General features: G+C 35.4%; 1 protein-coding gene across 2 annotated transcripts in view; it reads right to left on the bottom strand.

The window, feature by feature from the left end:
* LOC114348679 (inactive hydroxysteroid dehydrogenase-like protein 1) overlaps positions 1-21,245 on the bottom strand; it is a 127,392-nt gene that overhangs the window by 80,721 nt on the left and 25,426 nt on the right. For both annotated transcript variants that reach the window (XM_028299196.2, XM_050657191.1), the window contains exon 2: positions 18,132-18,306. In XM_028299196.2, the coding sequence (XP_028154997.1) occupies positions 18,132-18,300 (169 nt within the window). In that variant the 5' untranslated portion in view covers positions 18,301-18,306. The remainder of the gene's footprint in view (positions 1-18,131; positions 18,307-21,245) is intronic.

Raw genomic sequence — 21,245 nt, 5'->3', positions numbered from 1 at the left:
GGGGAACAATAGGACGACGTTGAATGTTCTATGATATTTAAAGCAAGCATCGAATCTACTTCTTTTTCTAAATCTGCCTGCCAGGCTTGAGGTATGGGATACTGATACAACCTAAAAGGAGTGGGATTTCCCACTTCGATAGTGTGAGATATTAACGACGTACGACCTAGTTTGTCTTTTGAAGAAAGAGTAGTGAATTTAGAGATCATACTCTCTAATTGCCTTTGTTCGGAGCTTGATAAACTAGCAAAATCATGAATAGCACTAAGGGTAGATAAATTAAATTCAGATATGGAAAAAGAAAAATCAGAACAACTTAAGGTGCTATTGAAAGCATTGAAAAAGTCCATACCTAGAATTATAGAATTCTGCACGGAAGGAATAACATAGAATGTAATTTCTCTACATAAATCGGCCACTGTGATTTCAATTTGGAGTTTGCCTGTAATGGACTGAACTGTACCATCTGCAGTAGATACTTGCAAAGATGAAATGGGCATAATGGGAATACTAGAATTTTTCAATAAATTTAATGAATGTGCCCCTATCAAGGAAATATTAGAGCCACTATCTAACAAAGCTAAACACGATTGTCCTAGAATTTGAATAGGGAGATATGGCCTATTATCATTTTGTTTCCTAACTAATAAAGAATTAATATCTAGATATAAAGTATTTGGTTGTCTAGAACCGTTATAGGGAACTAACCTAGACGTATCATCATCATTAACAAAACTAGAATCTAATATAGATAATGGAACTACATCACTATCACAATTATTATTGTTACGTTGAACACTACCAATCAAAGAAGAATTTGTAAATGAACATCTGTGATCATTTGAATCAAGCGAATCTAACGTATCATCTATAGAAATTAATTTCTGGTTTAATTTTGTTTTGTGGTGTGTGCTGTTTTCTTGAACGACACCCCTTTCCCTTTTCGTGAAGATGGGTTTGGGTTGCTGGATGTGCTTGGTCCAGCAGTTTCGTTTGACGATGGGGTTGGATTCCCTGATTGGGTGTTGGACGGAGAAACGTTCAGGGGACGGACCTCCGACGTCTCGTTTCCCGAACACTTAGAACAATTCCTTTTAAGGGTGTTCTCTCGGCCACAACCATGGCAGAAAATACGACTTTGAGGAATTGCACAATTGTAAAACGGATGACCTGGCTGATCACAATTCCAACAGACAAGAGAACTAACAACCGAAACATTATGATCATGGCCCTTATTTGGCCAAGAACGTTGCCTAAAGGAAGTTGGCTGAGAAGAAGAGTTAGAATAGGATCGAGATGTGGATGGAGGTTGCGAAGACCAGGATAAAGTTTCCTCCAAACGTTTGCACTTTATAGTAAGGTCATCAATGTTCTGAATGTCCATAAGAGCTAATTGTTGATGATAAAAGGGTAATAGACATTTAAGGATGATTTTAATTTTAGCTAAATCTGACAAAGGAGTGTCTAAACGACTACACATACCTAATATAGTATTAATAAACATAGTAACAGATTCCCCAGGTTTCTGCTTATGATTCTTAATTTGATCTAGTAGGTCGTCCTGGAACGAGTACGGAAGAAAATCTGACTTCAACTTTTTAATCAGATCAGACCAACAAGAAAAATTACCCCTATTATTCCTAAACCAGGTAAAAGCTGTCCCGGTGAACAGTTCAGCAGATGCAGCAAACAAATCCTCTTCAGAAACACCTCTAGATACTCGAAGACATTCAACCCTTTCCAAAAATGACATCACATCAGTGTGCTGTTTTTCACCTGAAAATGAAATACCCCATTTGTGTACTTGCACAGGTTTGGAGTAAGTGAAACTAGATACATTGACTGGAGCATTAGGAGTAGAGGTAGCTATGGGGTTAACTCTAGAATCAAGTTCACCCTCTAGTGTTAATATTCTAAGAGAAACAGATTTCTTGAAAGGTTCCTGTTCTTCGGTAGGACAGTGTAACAAGTGTACACGGGCAGAAATATGGCCTAGACGAGATGTTAATCGCGCATACTCTGTATCCTTTACAGTTCCCCTAAATTTTTCGATTTTTTTAGACAAGCTGTCCAATGTTTCAGAGATTCCTTTCTGTTGTTCCTCAAAAGGGATGGATACAGCTGATATTTGGAGAAAACTCCTATTGCCAGCTTCTTGTTTCAAAGCACCTCTCAGAAGATTGCGTTTTTTATCGACAGTTGTCGACTCCTCTGGCATTATGTCCCTAATCTTTAATTCATAATCCAGTTCATCCACCAGAAGATGTTCAGCTTTAAAAGCACACATGATGAGAGCAAAATTATTGACAAGTAGTCCAAAGAACAGAAGTATGAAAGATACCTAAGTTTGCACGCAAAATATATATACCGAGGAAATATTCGCAACACACCAACAAAATCAAAATGGCCAGCAAAAAATATATATATATATATATATAATGAAGTATATAATCAAATAAATAAGATCAAATAAATATATAAGATCAAATAAATGGATAAATAATCCAATAAATAATGTATACTCAAGTAAACCTACTACCTAAATACTGGAAGTAAGTTTTTATTTATATGTAACTTACCACCACTTTGGAAAAAATATATATAATAATAATCAATGCTTAGTTGTACCTCCAACTATACCACTATTGGCTGAAGGAATAAAAATTACCTTATATGAATTATATTATTAATAGCAATATTAAATATAAGTTCCCAATAAAAAATTCAAATTTAACCCAGAATGTAAGTTGCACAAACCTATACTATAATGAGGTCCCAAAATATAAACAAAAATCAAAACAGCGTATAAGAATACCTGATATGTATCAGAAATTAAAAATAAAATAAATAAGTAACAAGATGTGTATAGAGATACCAAACGGAAATAACAAAGAAACTTGAGATAAAAAGAGAAGAATTGACCTAAATAAATACTGTCTCAGACCAAAAATAAGGCCCCACGTTGGGCGCCAATGTAACCTGTTAGAAGAAGATTTTCTGTTGGAGTGAATGCACAGAGAGTGATAAACTCCAACAGAAGTAGGAAAAAGAAGATCTACTTAATGTAGCCAAAGGAACAAAAATGTGTGGCTTCTACGTTGGAAGAAGCTGAAGTAACTAAAATACTACTTCGCAGTAGTACTTGTATGGGAAGATGTAAAGACAAAGAGTATAGACTTGATATAGGACTGGAGATGGAAAATTATGAATAGATAGATGTAACTTGAATAGCTAGCTCAATATGCAAGAGAATGGCCACTTGACACTCAAGGAAGGATTCGGCCAATTTGCACGGCTATTTCTGGCTGGACAATAAATTAAAGGAAATGACAATGATGGCTAGAAAAGAAGATATTAAGACACTGTTCACAAAGTAGATAAGGTAAATATAATAATATAATGAAAATAGAATAAATTTTTGGGCGCCAGAAGAAGGATAACTGGGTTAACCCTCTTCCAGGTATTCTACGCTGCTATAGAGTATATTAAATTTGTAGTACAAGTAGGTTAAATGTTATTAAAGATTATTAAGTTATAAAATATATTATCAAGATAAAGGAGTAATAAGAAAAAAAAATCACAATAAATGTATATTTATTGAATGTAACTACCAGATTTTCACAATCTCCGAGTTAAGACAAGTAACTAGTATGTAACTCTAACATGACAAAAAAAATACTAGTGAAAGTCATTTACAGAATTACCTTACAAATATAATCTAAGAATAATCTTAATAAGGTTAGAAAATCTGAATAAGGGTACCTCTAATACAGGAAGTACAACTTACACTTGGTTAGCAGTAACTACCCTCACCCAATAACAATGGTACGAATATCATACGTACACTTAATTCAATACTACCTGATAATATGAACAAGATATTTAATATATGTATGTACAACTCAATGAGTTGACGGGTACCAAGTCCCTAAGTGAACCAACGGAGTTCTGGATACCAAAGATCCTTTTACCGACTCGTGGTTCTTAATAATAATGGCAAGTAAAACTAGTACCTTCCTGAGGGGATGGGTACTAGGGATTTATTCGAATTTAATATAAAAATTAATAGTTAAAGTTAAATAATTTGAATAATAGAAATTTTTAATGATATTTGAAGTTAATTTGAAAAATTTAATTTAAAATATACTAAAATAATTAAAGGAGTTTAAATAGTTATATAAAAGGGAAACAAGCCAAAGAATAATAAAAAAAATATAAGAGTACCAACACTATTGTATGGGAAAGTATCTGAGCTCAGAGATTCTCACCATGGAGGTTACGCAGCTTTGGGGAACGCTATCAATTATTATACTGTTCTGTAATACTATAAAAATCTTGAAAAGGGAAAGGTTATGTGCAATAAATTTATAAAGTACCTATATGAATAAACTAAGTATCCTGAAAATCACAAAAAACAGTCTAAATTTTTACTTAGAGCAAACCGAATGTTCATCAACACAAACCCCTTTTCACAATCTTCCAATGTTCCTTGCGGTGCGTTCCTTGCTGTGTATTCCCCAAATTGACCGGGATGCAATGAGCACAAGGGGGTGCTAACTCCCTCTTGCAACTGTCCTGCTGGAGGTACAAGAAAACAGGTGGAAAAAAAACCAGTTGAAGGTACAGGCGAAAAAGATAGATATGGAGATCTTCCAGGCTGGTCTCCTAGTGACCGTCTCTCTAGAAGTGGTCTACCTTGGTGGTCTTAGGTTTTCTTTTTTTTTTATGATTTCATAGTGGTGGCTAAAAAAAACACATATGGTATTACTACCAATCCACCAATGTGTCAAAAAGAAGCAAGAGAAACGAGGAGGTGTTTTTATTCCTATGGGAATAAGAAGAAATAGGTCATTAAGTCCAAAAACTTGAATGACTAGACAGCTCGACTCTTTATTAAGTTGTTATCAGATGACCTTGTTCAAATAACACATGTGATTTTCAATTTGGCTACAAGATATAATTACTGTGAAAAAATATTTCATTATAATATATACACAGGTATATAGATATATTATACAAGGATGAAATATAGTATGATTAGGCAATGGATACTTGTTTGATCATGGTTCAAAAGATAGGAGATCTGTAGACTTGAAAGGAATATAAAAAAAATTGAGTTTAAATTAGCTCTATTTTCCAACAGAAAGCACAAATTAGCAAAGAATATTCAATTATCTCTCGATGATTTTGATCCATGAAAATAAACCATAGAAACCATGAACATAGACGACATGAAACTTAATTAGCAAGTTAGTCAAGAAAATTTCAATATGGCGGAAAATAAATTAATAAAATTTTTTTATTTACCAGGCCGGAACTCATTTTAAATCTGCATTCAAATTCTTCAACTTCGTATTCACTAATAACTTTATATTCCCTAATGCTGGATGGATTCAATCTTTAATTATAATTTGGATCTTGAAATTGTGGGTAAAATATCAAGCTACCGACCTGCCACTCCGACACACTTCTAGAAAGCCAATGCCCTCTCGTTAGCTGGCTGACGATCTCCGTGGGCAATTCAATTCCCCTCTCCCATCGATTTTCTGTCAAACGCAAGCAAACCAATGTTGCCACACTTAAAATGTGACGTCACAAGCATTTAAAATTCTGTGATGGTGTTATGTTATATTTTAATAACCATTGAAAGAAAATAATTCTAAAAATAATGAAATAATATCTTCCCATCAATAATGGATTCTATAAGGGGCGGAACGTCACATAGTTCTTTTTCAATTCCCTCCCTCCAGCTTCTTTTCGGCCTTCCTCTTTTTCTTCTCCCTTGTGGTGTCCATGCCAAAATCTGCTTAGGGATCCTCTCATCTGGCATTCTCTGTATATGGCCTTACCATATTAGTTGTTTTGTTTTTATGTCATCAATTATTGTAAGTGTGACTCCCATCATTTCTCATATTCTCTCATTTGGTATCCGATCTCTTCTTGATTTGCCTGCTGCTCTTCTTCAGAAGTCCATTTCTGTTACTAGTAGCATTTTCCCCGTTTTTTGTTTCAGTGGCCAAACTTCACTGCCATAGGTGATTATACTTTTAAGTATGCTATTGTATATGAGCTGTTTGTTCGCTTTAGATATTGTCTGGTCCCGCAGAATGCCGTTCATCATGGATATGGCTTTTCTACCCTGTATGTTTCTGTCTTTTATAGCAGCATCGAGTGTTCCATCTTGAGTTATCTGCATACCCAGGTACTTGTATTCATCGCAGTGTTTAATTTCTACCCCATCGTCTAATGTAATGGACTGCTTTGTTCCTCCAATACATATGGCTTCTGTTTTCTTAATGTTGACTTCGAGACCCCATTTGTTATATTCTTCTATTATCTTCCGGGTCATATAACTCAGGTCGTCATGATCCTGAGCAATCAGAATTTTGTCATCAGCGAATTATAAGGTGTATAGTATTGTGTCATAATTGAGAGGGATTCCCATGCCACCACATTTTCTTTTCCACAGCTTGAGTGCTTGTTCCAGTTTTAATTTTTGCAGTCGTTCCATTATACAGACTTTGGACTGCTTTGATAAGACCATGTTTAATGTTGGTTTGATGTAGGGTTGACCATAGTTTGCTGAGGGGCACACTGTCATATGCTTTTTGTAAGTCTACATATACCAGGTAAACTTCTTTATTGACGGCTGTTTTTTTTTCAATAACTTGCGTAATCGAGTACAGGTGGTCTACTGTGGACCTCCCAGCTCTAAAGCCAGCTTGCTCCTCTGCTTCGTAATCTCTATAGTCATTTTCTATGTTGTTCTTAATAAGTTTCTCATACATCCTACTTATTGTGCTGTTTACCCCAATGCCTCTGTAATTTTCACATTGATCCTTGCTGCCCTTTTTGTGAATGGTTGACATGATAGATATTTTCCATTCTTTTGGTAATTCGGCACCATTTAAGCAGTCTTGGAAGAGTTTTATTAGCTCTTCTTGGAGTTTGTCTGTACCGGCTTTCACTAATTCTGCAGGGATGTCACCAGGACCAGGGGACTTTCCATTTTTCAGGGATTTGGTTATTTCTTCCATCTCTAATATACTTATTTGTAATGGTGATGAATTTATATGTATACCTATAGTATAGTGTTGTCTTCTATGTTAACAAATCCTGGTCTTTGTTCTGCTAGTAATTTTTTGAAATATTCTTCCCATTTTTCCGTTGTTATTGGTGATATAACGTCTTTCTTCCTATTAGTTCTCATATTTTTAATTAATCTCCAACTCTCTCTGCTTCTTCTACCTCCTATATAAGTGTTGATTTTTGACAGTTCTTTTCCCATGATTCGTTCTTTTTTTGAGTTATCTTCTTTCTTACTTTGGCTTGGGCTTCTTTGTAAATTATTTTATCGTTTTCTCTTTTTGTTGATAGGAACGTTTGGTATTTCCGACGTTTATCTGTAATTTCCCTTTCTACTTCTTCATACCACCAGTACGGTTTTATTCCTTTATGGTTTTCGTCACATTTCCCCAGTGCTTCTTCTGCTGCCGAATTAATGGACTTTTTGATGTGTTCGTAGTGTTCTTCGGTATTTTCAAAATTACCCCTTTCTAATTTTTCGTCTAAACGTTATTTATGCAGAAGCTTTACACTCTTATGGTTTAGACTGTATATATTGTACCGTACTTGTTTTATTAACTGATTTGATTCGATGTGCTCTTTTTCTTTTTCATACCTGTTTGGGAGTACCGCTTTAACTTTTAGCAGATGATGATCGGTGCCACATGATGGCTCTCTGGCTGCTCGCACATCTTATATTTTAATTGCATTTCTCTGTCTTAATCTATTAGAGATTTCAGATTTCTGGTCTGTTGTATCCAGGTGTACTTATGTATATCACGGTGTGGATAAAATCCATTTAATATTTTTAAATTATTTTGTGTGCATGTTGTTATTAATCTGGTTCCATTATCCTTTCTGGTATTTTCACCGTGTGCTCCTACCACTTTGTTGTTCAATTCCCGTCCAACTCTGATATTGAAATCTCTTAGAAGTATGATCTCCCTAGATGTTCCTACTTTTATAATTTCATCGTTCAGTTGTTCGAAGAATTCATCTTTATTGTTGATCAATGCGTCCTGATTAATTCCATATACTCTTAGTATGGCTATTCTGCTTCCTTTTATCGTGATGTTCATTTTTATAAACCTCTGATTAATTGCTTCCCAAGAGGTAATATATCTTCTTAAAGTTTTCCGAATAACAATAGCAACTCATTTTTGTGCTCTTTGGTCTTTAGTTATTCCACTATAGAACAGGTCATAGTGACCCTACTTTTCGGAACCGCTACCCTTCTTTTTAGTTTCCGTAAGTACCGCGATATCTATTTCTGCATTTTTGAGTTCTGACATGACTTCTGGTGTTTTTCGAGAGATACCTTGCACATTACATGTACAAAAATTAATTATTAACCGTTTTCTTTGCAGTTTTCGTCTACTGTGTTTCCAATCTTTTGTTCCGAGGCTTTGGTTAGACTTTTTAACATTGTACATGTTTTATAAGTACCGAGGAGTTAGCCCGGTTAAAAATAATACTACTTATAAATAATACTAAGTAATACCTATAACCTGTATAACACAACTCATTGCTAATACTGGACTTGCCTAATATTACTTGCGATAACTAATTTTGTTACAATCTACGGGTTACTGACTTGCTTTATAATTTAGAGGAGGATATTCGCAAGAACCTTTAACTAAAATACACCAGAAATTATTTTTATTTTTTTAGCTTTAAAAACAAGATAACTTAAAAACAGCATTTTCGATATGGCAAAGACTGTCTTTTAGTATCATGAATCCATGAGAGAAGCAAAAATGTTTTGATGTTTAAGTTGATTCGCTAATCTGAGACACAACTGTCTAGTGACATTGGTAATTTTTTTTTCTGGAAGTTAGGTTGCTGGACGTGACTGGAAGTTACTACACAACCAAACATACCATCTCATAGCCAATATCATTAGGAGGAAACATACATAAATAATATAAACCTTACGCCAATTAATAATTTGTTAACACCATTATAACGTTTTGATAACAAATGAAAAAATTATTTATTGTACAAAATATATTCATCGTCTCCTTGCTTATAAATTTTTAAACCGGAAAGGACCCCGCACAAACCTTATGGAAAATAGGTCCTAGTGGATTTCGTTCATACTTTGGGAAAATACTCTTTGAAGCATCCTGATAAAAAGTTCTCATGGACACAACTCAATCGTATGAAGGATTTTCAAGATATAGAGGTCCAAACTCGGAAAATTATACGATTTACGGGGTATTCCAATTCCGTGAGTTACTGGTTATTTGGCAATATGTAGAAGTTTGGGTCAAGGAAACGTACTAGTAGTCTAGGATTTTTTCCTGGCTATCCAATATGATCTTGATTTACTTTGACCTTGACCTTCAACGGACGTCATCTTCTAGAGTTTCGAAGGTTTTAGGCATTAAATTGATATAAACAGATTATTCAGGGGTTTTTGGATCGCAAAACACGAATATGCCATTAGAATTGCCCTCCGGATGACGTGGTGGCTAGGGTCACTGAAAGTTACGTCATATTCTAGAGTTTCGATGGTTTTCGGCATTTAATTGATGCAAATGAACTACTGGAGGGTTTTTGAGGTCGCTAAACACGAATATGCCACCAAAACTGACTCCTAGAGCACCTGGTTTCCAAGGTCAATGAAAGGGACTCCTGGAGTTTCGAGGGTCTTCGCTACTACATTGATGCAAACGGATTAATTATATGTTTTTGGGGTTGCTGAACACGAATACGTGAACATATTGTTCCGTAGGCACAATGTGATTAGTTGGTCGGATCTGATAGTGTACGCATGTTCAATAACCCCAAAAACCTAAGAGTAATCCATTTGATTCCTCCGAAACTCCAGAAGATAACCTGTCTTAGGCACCAGGTGCTCCTGTGTCTGTGCTGATCACGTATTCGTGTTCAGCAACCCCAAAAACCTGTAACTAATTTGTTTGCATTAATGTAGTGCCAAAGACCCTCCAAACTCCAGGAGCCCCTTTCATTGACCTTGGAAATCAGGTGTTCCGGGAGTCGGTTCTGGTGGCATATTCGTGTATAAATAGCGACATCAAAAAACCGTCTAGTAATTCATTTGCATCAATTAAATGCCGAAAACCATCGAAACTCTAGAAGATGACGTCCCTTGCAGAGGCCCTGGCCACCACGTCATGCGGAGGGCAATTCTGATGGCATATTCGTGTTTTTCTATCCCAAAAACCCATGCGTAATCTGTTTATATCAATTTAATGCCTAAAACCCTCAAAACTCTAGAAGATGACGTCCGTTGAAGGTCAAGGTCAAAGTAAAGGTCGCCATTGGATAGCCAGGAAAAAATCATAGACTACTAGTACTTTTCCTTGATCCAAACTTCTACATGTTGCCAAATAACCAGTAACTCATGGAATTGGAATACTCCGTAAATCTTATAATTTTCCGAGTTTGGGCCTCTATATCTTGAAAATCCTTCATACGATTGAGTTGTGCCCATGAGAACTTTTTATCAGGATGCTGCAAAGAATATTTTCCCAAAGTATGAACGAAATCCACTGGGACCTATTTTCCATAAGGTTTGTGCGGGGTCCTTTAGGATGCAACCAGAAAGCAGTTTTTATTGACGAAAAGTCTTAGATTTAAAATATTGTTTATTATTTTATTTGAATTATTTTTATTTGTTTTAATATAGTAAACTTTCTATTATCAGAGTTTTTTCGTCTTCCTCGTTTTTTTTTTTAAATATTTTGTAGAAATAAATTCCACAGAATTTTGTGAATTTACTATAAACTTCCACTATTTCACTATTTCCAATAATTCTTCTTTTTTTAATGGAAGATTAAGTTGATTTGAGCAGTTAATAGGGTGAGGTAGGAGTTTTTGTGTGGTATGTTTCCTATTCGAAATGTGTCAAAATTAATCTCGGCTGATAACCCGGTCTATATAGACATTTCAAATAACAAAAATTGCCGGAGAGCCAAATTTTGGTGGAGAGCTAGGGTATACCATAACAAATAAAGTTTAAAAAGTCCCCATCGATCCCATGTGTGCGTCAAAAGTTATTCGGGGTCAAAGGTCAAAATTTGAGATTTTTTGGATTTTTTTCGAAAACGGTAAGTTTTATCAAAAAAAAACCTTAAACCGAAGTTGTAGATCTTAAAATTCTCTACAAAAATAGTCCTTACTATTTTTTTCCTAAGAGTTGCCATTCCTGAGATATCGCGATTCAAAGAGTCACATTATACATGATATGCACACGTTTCCACACCACCTGTGAGGTAGTGTACTCGGCGCGTTTTTTTACCGTGGTTTTCCCTGTAGGCCTACTCCACTAACTGTTTTGACAATTTTAGGATAATTTAAGGAAACAATACCGGTCAAGTTCTAGATATTACCTTATTATTGATATTGATTATTGATATTGCTATTGATTATTAGGTTAACTATTGTTTTGATTTCTTTAGATATTTTAATCGGATTCATATTCTTGAAAGTTTACTTCAACAGTCAAGTCTTCTTCGATTTCATCTTCTTCCTCTTCCTCTTGCTGGATGTTCAAAAATTGTTCAAATGTGACTGAGTCATTGGTCTCTTCATTAAAATCACAGGAGTCTTCCTCTGTTGTACTAAACTGGACATTTGAGCAAGACTGACCTTGGCAGTTGGTACACACTAGAGAACACAGCAACCCGACTTTTTTACATCCACATTTGGCACTACAACCTTTTTTGCAATTGCAAAAAATAGTGTTAAGGAGTTTTTCTGGAGCAGGTGGGAGTAAGGTTTTAATCGGTTCCAGAGTATTATCTATTAATTTCCAACCCCAGTCTTCTGGATTCAGTTCATTGCCTAGCCATGTTTGAACTTGATAATATACTCGATACAAATGTTGAAAAGCAGATGCTGATGTTGGAGGAAGACATGATAGTTGTACTTATTTCGCGTATTTTTTACAAAAGTTAAGTATCGGTATTTATCAAGACAAATAATTTTTTTTGGAGCTCCATAAACCGCAAGAAGAAAGCTGAAAGAAAGCTGAAATGTTAACTGACAAATTAACAGCTGCGAATATTGAAGTGAAACAAGCTAAAAATGATGCAGATGTCCTTATAATTGAGACAGCAATTGAAAAATTTAAGACAACAAACACAACAATTGTAGTTGGTGAAGGTGTTGATTTTTTGGAACTGATTACTGCAAGGACTCCAGTAGATAAAGTTATTTATTTTCTGAAACCTGGAAGGGCTCAACAGCGAACAGAGATATATTCTTCGAATAGTTTATCGGCTTATCCCAAATGCCAAAAGTACATTTTATTTTTACATGCGATAACCGGCTGCGACACTACGTCCGCAATGTACAGAAGGGGCAAAACGTCAGTACTTAAATTATTCGAAAAAAAAAAAAATTTTGACTGACTGCTGTAAAGTTTTTACAGAACTTGATTCTACACCGCAAACAATAATTACGGAAGGAATTCGCTTTCTTCTTGCGGTTTATGGAGCTCCAAAAAAAAATTATTTGTCTTGATAAATACCGATACTTAACTTTTGTAGAAAATACGCGAAACATGAAACAAGTACAACTATCATGTCTTCCTCCAACATCAGCATCTGCTTTTCAACATTTGTATCGAGTATATTATCAAGTTCAAACATGGCTAGGCAATGAACTGAATCCAGAAGACTGGGGTTGGAAATTAATAGATAATACTCTGGAACCGATTAAAACCTTACTCCCACCTGCTCCAGAAAAACTCCTTAACACTATTTTTTGCAATTGCAAAAAAGGTTGTAGTGCCAAATGTGGATGTAAAAAAGTCGGGTTGCTGTGTTCTCTAGTGTGTACCAACTGCCATTGGTCAGTCTTGCTCAAATGTCCAGTTTAGTACAACAGAGGAAGACTCCTGTGATTTTAATGAAGAGACCAATGACTCAGTCACATTTGAACAATTTTTGAACATCCAGCAAGAGGAAGAGGAAGAAGATGAAATCGAAGAAGACTTGACTGTTGAAGTAGACTTTCAAGAATATAAGTAAATCTGATTAAAATATATAAAGAAATCAAAACAATAGTTAACCTAATAATCAATAGCAATATCAATAATCAATATCAATAATAAGGTAATATCTAGAACTTGACCGGTATTGTTTCCTTAAATTATCCTAAAATTGTCAAAACAGTTAGTGGAGTAGGCCTACAGGGGAAACCACGGTAAAAAAAACGCGCCGAGTACACTACCTCACAGGTGGTGTGGAAACGTGTGCATATCATGTATAATGTGACTCTTTGAATCGCGATATCTCAGGAATGGCAACTCTTAGGAAAAAATAGTAAGGACTATTTTTGTAGAGAATTTTAAGATCTACAACTTTGGTTTAAGGTTTTTTTTGATAAAACTTACTGTTTTCGAAAAAAATCCAAAAAATCTCAAATTTTGACCTTTGACCCCGAATAACTTTTGACGCACACATGGGATCGATGGGGACTTTTTAAACTTTATTTGTTATGGTATACCCTAGCTCTCCACCAAAATTTGGCTCTCCGGCAATTTTTGTTATTTGCCAAGCATTTTGATGTCTAAGTTGACCGGATTATGAGAGAATTCACTATACCTACTTTTCATGATGATGGAACAATTAATGACAATTTGGTGAACATTTTAAGCCCAAGGTTATATTCTTCCACGAATGTCAAATAAAGTAGTAAATGTTTTAACAAGGGTCGCTAACAGAGTTTTTCAGTGATGAATATTACAAGAAAAATAGTCAAGTTACTTACTATAGTAATAATAGTAATAAATTAAAACGTCGTCATTATCTGAGCTAATTAAGTAGAGATTTTATTAGACCGCAATTCATGAATCATGCATCAATAATTAAAACATTGCCAGCATTATTACGATTCACATAAGATGCCAAGCAGGTATTCCGGATGAAAAAAAACCGAAATTATAGAAACAGTTAACTATCCGCGTAATAAAAATAGAAAACTACTTCCAGGTGTGCACATTTTTCAAAGCCTATTATTTGTGGTGAACATACCATATAATTATAGTAGGTATATCAAATATGTCACAGCGGATGCAGTGAAAGTGAATAAAATGTTTGGGTACATTTTTTTATTATTACTAATTTTGGTATATTTGATGTAATAATAAAAATTAAAGGTATACATGTTAATTATCACTAATAACAATTCTAGAGTACAAACTATTGATTTTTCGTTAAAATAAATATATATAGCTAAAATAGTTTTCAGTGCTTGAATCAGTAAAGAATAAGAGATTATGAACACAACATAAAAATAGTTTTATAAACATTCTCAATTTCTTTACAACACGAAAATGCAGCAGCTGCATAATACTATGGTCAAATCTGAGAGTGCAGGAAGAGTCTATACCGGTTTCGGGGGTTGTTTCCCCCTCATCAGTAGTCCCATATCCTCTTCTCGCAAATTCTTCCACGTACCATATTTTGGACCTTTCCGAATTGCAAACAAAGAAATGTCACGGATGAACTAGCGCCATCTACCGAAAAAACAAAGTAAGTTATCAATCGAAGTAGCACAGAAAACGACAATAAATATCGTCTCCATACCACCAGACTGACAACAGGTGGAATACTTTCTTTGGTTACACCTCTTGAGATTTTCAAAATTTATAAATCATACAGGATGCCGAGGAAATTAAGATGAGAGAATTTTAAATAATTCACAACTCATCTGCTTAGCGAGGTAAAAACTCCAACAAGAAAGATTCCTTAATACTCAAACAAAAGATTAAATGAATTAAAAGTATATAAACATTCTCAATTTCTTTGCAACACGAAAGTGCAACAGCTGCATAATACTATGGTCAAATCTGAGAGTGCAGGAAGAGTCTATACCGGTTACGGGGGTTGTTTTCCCCTGGGAAAGGCCCAAAGTATGGTGCGTGGAAGAATCTGAGAGAAGAGGATATGGGACTACTGATGAGGGGGAAACAACCCCCGAAACCGGTGTAGACTCTTCCTGCAATCTCAGATTTAACCATAGTATTATGCAGCTGCTACATTTTCGTGTTGCAACGAAATGGAGAAAGTTTCATCATCATTCAACCCGGATCTATCCACTGCTGGATATAGGTCTCCCTCAGTCTTCTCCATGCATTTCTGTACTGTACTGTCTGCATCCAGTTTCTGTCGATCCGTTTGATGTCATCAGACCATCTGGTTGGCGGACGACCTCTACTTCGATATGCTTCTTGTCTTGGTCTCCAGTCTATTATTCGCTGTGTCCATCTGTTATCCGACATTCTAGCTATGTGTCCGGCCCAGTTCCACTTTAGGGTCATAATTCTTTCTATGGCATCCGTCACTCCTGTTCTCTGTCTCCGAGAATGTTTATACATTTTTAATTCATTTACTCTTTTGTTTGAGTATTAAGGAATCTTTCTTGTTGGAGCTTTTACCACGCTGAGCAGATGAGTTGTGAATTATTTAAAATTCTCTCATCTTAATTTCCTCGGCATCCTGTATGATTTATAAATTTTGAAAATCTCAAGAGGTGTAAGCAAAGTAAGTATTCCACCTGTTGTCAATCTGGTGGTATGGAGACGATATTTATTGTCGTTTTCTGTGCTACTTCAATTGAAAACTTACTTTGTTTTTCGGTAAATGGCCCTAATTCATCCGTGACATTTCTTTCTTTGCAATTCGGAAAGGCCCAAAGTATGGTACGTGGAAGAATCTGAGAGAAAATAATGTGGGACTACTGATGAGGGAAAACAACCCCCGAAACCGGTATAGACTCTTTCTGCAATCTCAGATTTGACCATAGTATTAAACAGCTGCTGCATTTTCGTGTTGCAAAGAAATTGAGAATGATTATACATTTTTAATTCATTTACTCTTTTGTTTGAGTATTAAGGAATCTTTCTTGTTGGAGCTTTTACCACGCAGAGCAGATGAGTTGTGAATTATTTAAAATTCACTCATCTTAACCCATTTTCTACCAGAATATCAATAAATATATTTTTTCATAAATATAGCTGCAGATGACAATGGAATGAAACTAAATAAACGTAAAAATATGTTTTTATTAATTTTTTTTATAAACATAAGAACAAAACGCTGTGACCATATGGTCGCACAGGGAGATTACCTATATATACATTATTTATTTACTACTGTGTATGAAAAATGTCAAAACATTCAATGCAAAGTCCTAAATTACATTTTTTACACTGTACGTATCACACAAGAACATCCTTCTCCAGCACACCTACGTCTTTTGCCGTTAGAGACTTTAACAACAAGATGGGCAATTCTGTTATATCGTAGATTGTCGGACACTCTATTCATGGACAGAATATTCCTGCTGACTGAGGGCTTACCAGGACGACTAGGCGGAACTTCATATTTCCGCATATTTTACATCTGTGCAATTTCTCGGCGGAAAACTATATTAGGTGTTTTTTTTTCTTTCCTTTGAGGACTTCTTATAAAGCACCCACGCGTTATGTAGGCATACGTCTACAAGCCAAGTAAAAAGAGGCCAATACGATTTTTTACTTCTGATGCCAATTCTGTATAGTGCCACATCTTCATCCATTCTATCCGTGCCACCCATGAATGTATTATATTTTGCAATAATCAAAGGCCTTTGTACTTGAATAATTTTCTTCTGTTGTTTAGAGTATCTCTTAACGTAACTTTGAGGATTGATACCATAGCAAGTTGATGCAGCCATAACTACAGCATTATCCAATTATTTCCAAGACATAGACCAAGATAATTCCGTCATTTTTAGATATAACATAATCAACAGAACCTCTAGTTTTAGTAGCCATTACTTTGTTGTCCGGCAAAGGGCAATACGTTGTCCAAAAATATGTTCTGCCTGGTAAGGGATGGTAGCCGGATAAAATTAAAATTCCGAAAAAACATTTTAACTCGTCCGTGGAGAGATTTGGATCTGGAAAATTCTTGAACGCAGCATATTTTTTTAATTCTTGTAAAATATGTTCAAACATATCGTTGTCAAAAATAGTTCGAATAGTTGTAATGAACTCATGTCATAAAATTCATAACTTTCAGATCTATTCTCGTTTTTAAATTTTTTATTATGTATCAAATCTCCCTCCATCCATTGCTTGATCTCAGTTTTTTTAGAAATTCTACATTTTTTATTTTTCCCTTATTTATTTGACTCACTTGTTCATCAGGTTCTGTTGTCTTTCTTTCATCCACAGAGTCTTCCTCTCCTTGTTCCATATTTTCATTACGATTTGTTCGAACTTCAACTGACGCTAATAACTGTATGAGACAAAGTGTCAACGAAACCACCACCGTCTTCGTCGCCGGAATCTTCATCCTTATCCTCATGAACATCTGGAGGACAAAGAAACACCGATGTTTCATCATTTTCTATATTTTCATCGTCATGGTCAATGCTTCTTCTAATGTAAAACCACATCTAAAAAGAAAAAACAGAAAACTTATCAATTATCACATATTATCCCTATGTGACGTTATGGTCACAAACAAATATTACAAGCTCTACCGCATTTCATACAATACTTGTGTGATAAATTATATAAATATGTCTTAAACACATGTCTCTAGATCCTATTTGTTCAAAAATATTTTTGGTTTCTTTAAAAATAACATTAAAAAATATTACTTACTCAAAGCGAACGTCTATTTTGATGCTTTCTAGTTGTAACACCATCAAATAATAACTATAACATGGCTTTGCCAGCGAATAGATCAGGTACCGGGTATGTCATTCGTTAAATAGATATCACTAGTCAGCGTGGTCATATAGCTAGTTGCATATATCGCTGTATGTGTTAAATATTGTATATTTAAAAGGGGTCATTTAATGGACCATACGGTTACGCTAGCAGAAAACGGGTTAATTTCCTCGGCATCCTGTTTGATTTATATATTTTGAAAATCTCAGGAGGTGTAACCAAAGAAAGTATTCCACCTGTTGTCAATCTGGTGGTATGGAGACGATATTTATTGTCGTTTTCTGTGCTATTTCGATTGATAACTTACATTATAAAAATAGTTATTTGAGATAAGGAAGTTACGATAAGTTTATAAGTAGGTACATACATGCCCATGGTCCAAACTTTTTTGCAAGTGATGTTTCTTCAGTTGATATAAACAATGGTGCTAACAAAGCCCGACAAGTTTGTAAAATATTCCATATGGAGTCTAGCATAAAAGAGATGAGCACTATTAATCCAATTGCAGCCAATGGCAGGGTGTAGAAATCCCACATTTTCACCTGAAACAAACGAAAGAGTTGTTAAAGTAATAGACACCGTAAGAAGATACTAAAAATACTTTAGCAAATTAAAGTTTAATTTATTTAGTTTGCAAAAATAAAGCCTAAATTTTATATTAGAAAAACTAAAAATGGTATAGCCTGAGAATCTGACAAGCTAAGTATTTCGTATTTCTTTCATTTCGTATTTTGTAACCGAAGAGCAGAATTCTTGAAACTTATAAAAGAACACAAGGAATAAAATGGATAACAACTAAGTTTTGTAACAAATAAATATATTATATTTTAACCGGAAAAATCTCTCAAACTGGTTAAAGTCAACCTCCATAATTATAGCAAAAAAAAATGAAAAAAAAATATGCGAAGAATACAGCAAAATTCATCTAATGAATCACTTAGTTAAAATATTTTTAAAAGTTAAAAAAACGAAGAACAAGTGTCATGGATACAATTTGGATTCCGCGATGCTTTATGCAACCATTAAGCTCAATGCATTTCGACGTACAAATGCTTACGCAGAGGTAAAGGGAGGTCAATTATTGTGATATATATTCGTTTTATTGACCTCAAAAAGTCATTTGATGGAATAAAAAATATCCATCAACGTAGAGCCCAAAACCATCTTAAATAAAGTGGGCTTAGACGATAGACATTTGAGAATATGTTTAATTCTGAAGCTGCCTCTGGTTAATTTACTGGGAGGTAGATTGCCAACTATCCCTCCATATTTTAGGTGGTCTTCCGGGGGCCTTGAACCGGGCGGGTTGTTTTCTAGGACAATTTTTGGGAGTCTGTTCTCATCCGTTCGTCTTACATGGTTGTACCGCATCCTCTTGCGCTGCCTTCCCCATCTAACAATATCTTGGATTTTGCGTTGCTCTCTAATGTCTTTATTTCTTACTCATCTCTTCTTGTTTTCCCCACAATTGTTCTTAGGGTTTTTATTTCGGCAACTCTTAGCATCTGTTTCGTTTTGTTGGTGTCTTCGCGCACTTCTATGGCATATGTCATGATCGGTCGTATCAGGGCTGTAACTACGATGTTGTGGCCCCGGGGCAAACGTGATCTGGGGGCCCCCTATCGGGGGTTTTAGGGGTTTACCTTTCAGGGGAAGGGGATGGGGGTAAACCCTCATCTCTCATCTGGAATCATCTGGAAAACGTTTTACGAAGTTGATTGCTTTGTTTTGAAGGTCTTGTTCGTTGGCATTTTAAAATAAAATCAGGTTGAACAATTCGGTACGTATGCTACACTGCTTTCATTTCTTGAACGCGAGTGTCTAGGTGATGGCATCATAATGTGTCGATCATTGAGTAAAACACGGTTACTCTAAAACATGACTTGGGATCTTGAAGTCTTTTATCATCGCACAGTTCATCGAAATATTTTTTCGTCTTCTGCATTCTTTTTGGAGGGAACCCTAATGGTATTCCCCAACGTTGACACATATTTGAAGCCATTTCAAAGAAGGTTTCAAATTGTCCTCTCATTTCAGTTAGTTTTAAGAGGCTCTCTTTAAGTAAACTCTAAGCTGTTAAAAGGTCCAAAGATTTTGATTGCAGCGTTTTCGAGACTATGTTGAGGATTTTAAGGATTTTATTTTGCACAACTAACAACAAAACAAATTTGAACAAATTTTCTATTTTTCAGTTGTGCTGCTTCGTCTCTTTCATTTCTTTTGTCACTTGTCAGAACTAGACTTGAAAGTATTTTCAAATCTGTATTTCAATGTATTGATTGCATAAAATCTTCAGCCCAGCATGTTGAATTGAGAGGTGTTAGAGTCACTTTCGAGGAACATCTTCCAGATTGGTATGAGGACTTCAGTGCCTCCCAACGAACGATACTGTTCGTTGAGAGTTGGAAAAATATGAAGATATGAAGGTTTATTTAGAGAAAATGCAGTAAGAGGTAAACCAGATTGCTGAGAAGATACAGAAAATTGAAAAGGTGGAAGAAAATTCTAGAATGCGTTAAAACTCGATATGGAAAAAGTGGAAGAAAAATTGAAGGAGATAGGATAATGTCAAAAAGGAGTAGACCGTCAGAAAGTATGTAATTGTATACAGCTCTAATGAGAGCAGAATTCAATTTGGCGAAGATTTAATGTAGAAAACGATATCCGATACCTTTTAAAACAAATTCCAACATATGCTGAACTTCAAAGACTGCAAAGAAATTATAAGAAGCCATCTAAAAGACGGAGCTGCTTTGTGGTTTGAAAGCAAAGAAAATAAGGTGACTTTATGAAGAGATTTTGAGACATAATTTTTTATAATGGTGCAGGTGAAACAGGTTAAAATCGATCTTTGAAGTTGTTAGATGCCGTGTATTTATTACAATCGAACAACTCGAAGTAGAACTTGACTGAAAGTACTTAAAAAAGTTTATTTGACCTCGTTACAATCTATGCACGGCCAACTAAATGGGGGCCCTCTTGGCCGGGGGCCCCGGGGCACGGGTCCTGGGTCGTATGCAAGTCTTGTAGACGCAAGATACGGATTTGACCAGACTATCTCCCGCAGACATCTTGATAATGCTTTGATGCTCTGACTCCTCAGGTCCTTTACTGGGTCGTGAGTGCTTGATATATCTATGCCCAGATATCTGAATTGCATCACCTGTTCTATGGGGTTGTCCTCAACCACTAACCAGGGGCGTAGCTACCGCCGTATCAGCCGTATCAATTATACGGGGCCCCCGACATTCAAGGGCCCCATCGCGGCATGTCGAAAAAAATTCCATTTACAAAGATTGAACTAAATATTCTACAATTATTTCACTATTAAGACGCTTTGAAACAGTGTATGTTGTTTGGATATCAACATTTTGGTGTAGTGGATTCTTTATGTATACCTATACCGGGTGGTGAATCGGAAAACGGGCCATAGGAAACTCAATGTAAAATTCTAAACTGTTGAATTCCTGCTTCCCTAATT

The sequence above is a fragment of the Diabrotica virgifera genome, chromosome 7, assembly GCF_917563875.1.
Source record: "Diabrotica virgifera virgifera chromosome 7, PGI_DIABVI_V3a".
Lineage (NCBI taxonomy): Eukaryota > Metazoa > Arthropoda > Insecta > Coleoptera > Chrysomelidae > Diabrotica > Diabrotica virgifera.
This window is presented reverse-complemented; position numbering and strand designations above follow the sequence as displayed.